This window comes from Podarcis tiliguerta (genome assembly GCF_965153285.1).
Source record: "Podarcis tiliguerta genome assembly, chromosome: 8".
Taxonomy (NCBI): domain Eukaryota; kingdom Metazoa; phylum Chordata; class Lepidosauria; order Squamata; family Lacertidae; genus Podarcis; species Podarcis tiliguerta.
The window spans coordinates 29,975,701-29,982,834 of record NC_139541.1 but is presented as its reverse complement, the minus strand read 5'-3'; the positions used below and the strand labels follow the sequence as shown (position 1 = coordinate 29,982,834).

General features: G+C 43.2%; 1 protein-coding gene across 1 annotated transcript; it reads right to left on the bottom strand.

Annotated features, from left to right (window-relative positions):
- Positions 1-342: 342 nt before the first annotated feature.
- Positions 343-6,019, bottom strand: UQCRFS1 (ubiquinol-cytochrome c reductase, Rieske iron-sulfur polypeptide 1). The gene is made up of 2 exons (XM_083451975.1): positions 5,700-6,019; positions 343-1,141 (listed from the first exon to the last, which is right to left on the bottom strand). Exons 1-2 carry the CDS (start codon positions 5,908-5,910, stop codon positions 531-533), a joined length of 822 nt encoding a protein of 273 aa, XP_083308101.1. The 5' UTR covers positions 5,911-6,019; the 3' UTR covers positions 343-530.
- Between the last annotated feature and the right edge of the window lie 1,115 nt (positions 6,020-7,134).

Sequence of the window (7,134 nt, the reverse complement as noted above, 5' to 3'; positions counted from 1 at the left end):
GGTCAATAAATTGTATTTGTCATCATATAGCAGCTAGTGCAAGTGCAACCTCCGCCAGGGGCACACAGTGATGGAAGGCATTAGAAGCTTATTTCTGCTATAGCTTTAAAACAACAACCCAACAAGCTATCAGATCTCATGAGATTCTCAGTATGAGTCCAAGGATGGCTGGGCCTGCTCACACATAAAGCAAAAACTCCTGTGCAAACTGGCCCATCTAAACCTCAGTTGTCTGGTTCATAGCTTTTCATCCAAAAAGGTTACTATTTTTTATTAAGAAGTATTGATTTTCTCTTAGAAAACATTCAATTGCTTTACCAATTATAGACAAGCTACACGTCATTATGGGAAAGCACTTTAATCCTTTATTAAAACTGACCAAGTACACAAACAATCAGATCTGAACAGTGACTTGGGACAGTTAGCCATACTTTCCACTCAACTTTTTTTTTTTTATAAATACATTACATGAACACCAGCCTCGTTCCTCTGCATACATACAGGAAATAAAGAGCCAGGCATCCAGAAATTTAACCCACAATAACTAAATCTTCCGAAGGGAATTCATAGTAGGGAACCTCGAGATTTAATGGAGCTGGACCTTTGCGGATTCTGCCAGACGCATCGTAATGCGACCCATGGCAGGGGCAATAATAGCCACCAAAATCCCCAGCATTTGAAATGGGTACGCAGCCAAGATGGGTGCAAACACCGATCAGGATGACCCATTCAGGTTTCTTTACTCGGTCTAAATCATGCTGGGGGTCTCTTAAATCAGTCAAAGATACTGCAGCTTCTTGCTCAATCTCTTTTGCGGTTCTGTGACGCACAAAGAGAGGCTTCCCTCTCCACTTGAAAGTCATATTCTTGCCTTCAGGAATATCGGAGAGCTTGATCTCAATCTTCGACAATGCCAACACATCAGCAGAAGCACTCATGCTGCTGACGAACTGAGTGACAGCATTCTTAGCAGCATATGCTGTCGCCACACAGGTTGTTGCTGTCATAAAGTAGGAGAAGACTTTCCTGGATTCACTGCTCTCTTGAGATGATTTTGCAGCATCTGTTACATCATGACGACGGTAGTCAGAGAAGTCAGGCACAGCGACATCATTGTGGACGTAACGAATGCTAGCAGGAGCTGCAAAAGAATGGAGAAAACCAATTACTGATTTTTTAAAAATTACAGGACAATATACTGGTACCAGATTGACACCATAAAATTTATATTTTTGGTACTACACTAACTATCATGAACATTTAACTATTGATTTTCATACAAGTTCCATACAAGAACTAAATCACCTTATGGAGGTGCAGACATTCCATTTATTTCTTCCTGCAATTATACATGAAAATCTATTATCTCCTGGCTGGGAAGCCAATAAATTGTCATCAAATGATAGTAAATACCAGAAAAGAACACAAATATGATTACAGTGGTACCTTGGGTTACATACACTTCAGGTTACAGACTCCGCTAAGCCAGAAATAGTGCTTCAGGTTAAGAACTTTGCTTCAGGATGAGAACAGAAATTGTGCTCTGGCGGCGCGGCAGCAGCAGGAGGCCCCATTAACTAAAGTGGTGCTTCAGGTTAAGAACAGTTTCAGGTTAAGTACGGACCTCCGGAACAAATTAAGTACTTAACCCGAGGTACCACTGTATATTGGAGTAAGGGGGAGAAATCTGGTGTGCTTTGTATGCTGTAAATAAATCCCTAATATTCCAAAGTGTTTTGTTAAACCCACTCCAGTAGCCCTTTATAGGGTTGCTATATGTCCTCTTTTTCACGAGTATGTAAAATGAGTGTCATCATAGCGATTCATAGTTTAAAGTAGAAGTCAGCAAATGTGTTCTCTTTTTTGCTCTTCAAAATATGGCAACCTTACAACTTGATTAAATTTTAAAAGACACTTTTAATTGACTACATTTAGAAGATTTCTCTACATTTTATGGGGAATTCTATGGCCTAATCTACAAACCTGTTAAACCAAAGTACCTTGATTTACATTTAGCCAAGCAAACAAGTGAACTTATGCTGGCATCATTAGCTACATTGTAGCCTATGAAATTACATCTAAAGTTTAGAGTAGGATTAGTATCTCTTTTAGATGCAGTAATATTAGTTTTTTTGGAAAACTTTGAATAAGAAAGCTTCCAAAGGCAAACTGACTCAAATTCAATTTTGTATGCTTGATATATTTGGTAAATCAAACTGGATAGTTGATTTCATGTCACTTATGAAAATATTATCAACTCTTTCCAGTTGCAGGAATTAGTTAAGCTAAAATATCTGGTGGGGGGGGGGATTCAACAAAGTTCATTTAGCATGATAACTCTGTCAAATCCAAAGGAGTATTTGGGAAATTATTTTTACTAGAGTATATGTAACTGTTTTAAGACACAACAGCTCAATACCATGCACCTTCATTAAGTTGCTTATTTTTTAAGAAATGAGGGCACTTCATAAAAATGTGACTTCGTAAGAATGCAAGTGCAAGTTTTATTTTTTGACTTAAGGGCAATAACACTAAGGGCTTCAGGAATCAAGCTCAAGGTAATTAGGATCTCTTGGGACATTGTGCAGAGATTACAATAAGTGTTTGCAACAAGCTTGAACTAATGAAGGGATAAGAGCATCTCTTTATAATAAGATGTTTTTTTTTTGAAGACTGCTTCCTTAGAAATTAAATGAAGGTTGTGTTAAGATTTTCAGGACAAGCTAATACACACTTAATTTCAAGGTCTAAAGTTAAATAGAAGACTATTTGCATCCAATAAAAAGCTAATGAAGCAACACAATTTTTTAAAGAAAGTTTAAACCATTTCTGCAATTCACTCTAGTAGCATATTATCTTCCCCTTTATACTTGGCCCATAATACAGGGGATATTTACATTTTAACCTTGTAGCAAATAACCCAAACTAGGTATATGCTGAAAATACTGATTTTTTTTTTTATAACTGCCACAACTTCCAAGCAGTCCCACAACTTAGCACCTGCCCTTTTATAAACTAGAACTCACTTTATTTGCTGGCTAATGGGTATCAGTTGATCACATTTAATAGGCCTCCACTGACCCATTGGCTGCTATTTCATTTAGTACTGTAATTTTACTAAACACCACCTTGTGATTTCAAGTGAAAGACAATTGGTAAGGCTCATCTGACACACACATGAAACCAAACCTTTAGTGTCATCAGCCCAGTCCCTTGAAAAGAAATTCAGCAGCCACCTTCTGTTTTAACCTTTAAACATCTGCTGAAAGCTTTTCTTTCCTGCCAAGATTATGTAGTCAATTAAGAAAACATCTTTCTGCAATAATTGACAATCTGATTTTAAATATCTACATGCTTTTATTGTACATATGTATTACTGTTGTAAAGTGCTTTGACTTTTTAAATGAAACAGTGGTATATAAATATTTTAACCAATGAATATGTTAAATAAATAAAATATTTTAAATAACTAAAATAAACATTTTAAATACATAAAACAATAAACTAGAAAACTACCAGTTGGAAACAAGCAACTGGGGCAGTGTGTGTACTGTTTCCTCAAGTACTGCTGGCTGGAGAGTGTTACAAAGAGGATAATGGACTAGAAATGATGCTCTCTGATCCAGCAGGGCTCTTCTATACAAAAAGTCAATCTCCAACATTCCACCCCACTCCCATTTTTCAATTTGGGAAAAGGAACAAATTCAGCCTATATACGAACAGCATCCCCAAGTATAGCTCTTACTTCCTATTATGCAAGTGAAAGGTTAGTTTCTCTAGAGGAGTGAAAAGCGAAGGGCTGAACTTAGTGATCCTGCAACAGTGAGAACAAAAAGATATCCCCTGGTGATATGAGATGAAGAACCAGCTAACACGGAACCTGTGGGGTGGCAAGCATTATGCTGGGGGCACAGATAAACACAGATACGATCCTTACACTATACAAGTCTAACCCCTTCCAACTCCCATTTTAGGAATAATTCTTAATATGGTAAATCTTTCTCTGGACTGCACCTCTGAGGCTGCAGGTAAAAACTTGTGGGATTTAATACTCCTTCCAAAGAAAACACCTGTACTGAGTCAGACTTTTGATCTATCTCATTCAGTGGTAGTAGCCCTACACCTAAAAACGTCCCTTCCCCATATTGATTTCTTACTAATACCTAAGGTTTTGGTAGAGGGTTTGGTTGTGTCTTTTTGCCAGGGTGGGGATAGTCAATCATGCAAGCTCCATTATGCAGTCTTGTAGTAGTACAAGCCAGAAAATAATGCTCCATGAACGAATATTCCCCACAAACAGGAAACCAAGGTAGAAGGCTACAACCAAGCCTGCATGCAGGGACTTCTGTTCTGTTCTGTACAAAGGAACATTCAATAATGTGAGCCTCCATCTTCAGCATGACAGCCCCAATGAAGCAAATAATAAATCCCTGCGTAAAGAAAACTCACACTTTTTATTACAGATATCTCAACTTCCCCCCACACCAACTCATTTCATCCTCACAACAACCCTGCAAAGTAGGTTAGATTGAGAGATAGAAACTCTAGAGAACAGCTGTCAGCCAAGTATAGACAACACCAAACCAGAGGGTCCCAGTCTGACTCTGTATAACACAGCTTACGTTGACTTGTCCAATGTCACCAAGTGAACTTGACAGGTGTGTGAAGATATGAACCTAGGCCTCCCCAGTTGTAGTCCAACACTCTAAGCCAAACTGGTGCCATTTAGATATTTTGACCCAAAACCCCAACTAGCATGACAATCAAGCAAAGGATGGTAGTCCCAAAAACATTTGGATAGCACCAGGTTTAGGGTACCACTACTCTTATGATTGCACCACACCAACTTGGTCAGAAAGGCGATCTGGTCAATCCCTGCCATACTAGTTTTGCAAATGAAGTTTGAGGTGGCACAGTTCAGACACAGCACCACTCCATTCAGGAAGTTCGCCCTTAGTATAGAAAGCCAGGAGAAGCCCGACTTGTGTACGGGGAAACTGTTTTGTACACCGCAGCATCTGAATCAAGTCAGCACCCTTCAGCCTAAAGGCGTGTGAGAGCCAGTGTCGTGCAGCGGTTAGAGCAGCCTTTTTCAACCTTGGGTCCCCAGATGTCGTTGCACTACAACTCACATCATCTCTGATCACTAGTCCTACTAGGTGGGGATAACAAGAGTTGTAGTCCAACAACACATGCGGGCCCAAGGTTGAGAAAGTCTGGGTTAAAGTATTGGACTAGGACCTGGGCAAGAAAGGTTCAAATCCCCCCTCAGCCATGGAATTTGCGGGGTGACCTTGAGCCAGTAACCACCTCTCAGCCTAGCCTACCTCACAAGGTTGTGCTGGGGATAAAATGCGAAAGGAAGAGAACCACATACACGCCATTGATCTCCTGGGCGGGGGGAAGTGGGATATAAATGTAATCAATGACTCAATGAAGTGGGGCAGCCCTCTGCCCGAGACTGCATGCCCACTACTATGATGCACGACGGGCGTTTTGCTGTCACCTCCCCTAGTCTTCATGAAGCCCAGAGGGGACACAGAAAATGCCTTCCAGTCCTGCCTCTGAGCCACCCTGGAAACCTCGGTAAATGAAGCGGGAGAGGGACGGAGGGGAGGCAGAGAGAAAGCGAAGCGATCCCATACCCCGCCCTGCTCAAGCAGCGCCGACCGCCCCCCGCCCTCCTTCCCCGCCCGCACCATTGAGGCTGGCGGTGGCGACGAGCCCCCCGCGGGCGGCCTGGCCTTGCAGCGACTCCCGGCAGAGCAGAGGCCGCTTCGGGTCCAGCGGCAGCTTCGAGGCCGCCGGAGCCAACCCGGTCGCCAGGGGCTTCAGCGGGCCCGGGACGGCGTGGGCGGCGGCCGAGAGGTAAGGGGCCAACGGGCCGGAGCGGGCAGCCACGGACAACATGGCGACAGCGGAGTCAACTTCTCCTCTCTCTTCCCCCTCCGGCCGGTCACCTTCGCGTCCGACGTCAAGGCTGTGCGACGCGCACACGCGATTACGGCAGACGCCGGTAAAAGGAGCGGCGCAGGCGCACTGGAGGAACTTACCCCTCCCTCTCCTATCCGGAGAGAAAGAGGAGAACGGAGAGGCGTGGCTGGAGCGGTGACGAGAAGGCCAAGGGGCGTGGTCGTAGAGGAGTTGGAGTCTCCGTCGCCGCCTTCGTCATTGCGTGTAAGAGGATGTGTTAAGAAGTTTGAGCTGCGCCTGCGCAGGCTACCCTAGCCGGGGGGGGGGGGGGGAGGGACGACAACTTGTTTTCTTCTCTCTATAAATACTTTTTACTAAATTTTAATAAAAACAACTTTTCATAAATAGCAATGATAATAAAATGATTAATAATATTAATAGGGGAAATGAAATGAAAGCGGTGGTGGTGTTTTTTAAGGGTGAATTGTCACAATTGCCTATAAGGAAGTTTTTTTATATACTGCTTGTTCCCTCCAATGGGCTCAAGGTAGCATGTTTAATTGCCACAACAACCCTGTGAGGTAGGGTAGGCTGAGAAGCCGAGTGATGGGCACAAGGTCACACGCAGGTTGCTTGGCCAGTTGCAGGGGAATTTCAATCCTCGTCTTTCCTAGGTCCTCGTCTGACGCTCGAAGTCCAATACACCGGTACAGGATGCAGCCATGCAATTTCCTGAGTCGGTAATAAAACATACCAAGAGGGAAAGGGTTTGTGGCTTACAATTGCAAGGGCTGAATTAATACTATGTGTGTATTTAATGTTGTTTAGTCGTTTAGTCGAGTCGACTCTTCGTGACCCCATGGACCAGTGCACGCCAGGCACTCCGGTCTTCCACTGCCTCCCGCAGTTTGGTCAGATTCATGTTTGTAGCTTCGAGAACACTGTCTAACCATCTCGTCCTCTGTCGTCCCCTTCTCCTTGTGCCCTCCATCTTTCCCAACATCAGGGTCTTTTCCAGGGAGTCTTCTCTTCTTATGAGGTGGCCAAAGTATTGGAGCCTCAGCTTCACGATCTGTCCTTCAAGTGAGCACTCAGGGTTGATTTCCTTAAGAATGGATGCTTTTGATCTTCTTGCAGTCCATGGGACTCTCAAGAGTCTCCTCCAGCACCATAGTTCAAAAGCATCAATTCTTTGGCGATCAGCCTTCTTTATGGTCCAGC

Coding starts and splice junctions, on each gene's coding strand:
- UQCRFS1 (XM_083451975.1), bottom strand. CDS start 5,910: ATGTTGTCCGTGGCTGCCCGCTCCGGCCCGTTGGCCCCTTACCTCTCG. Junction 1,142..5,699: donor CGCCACCGCCAGCCTCAATG/GTGCGGGCGGGG, acceptor ATTCTTTTGCAG/CTCCTGCTAGCATTCGTTAC.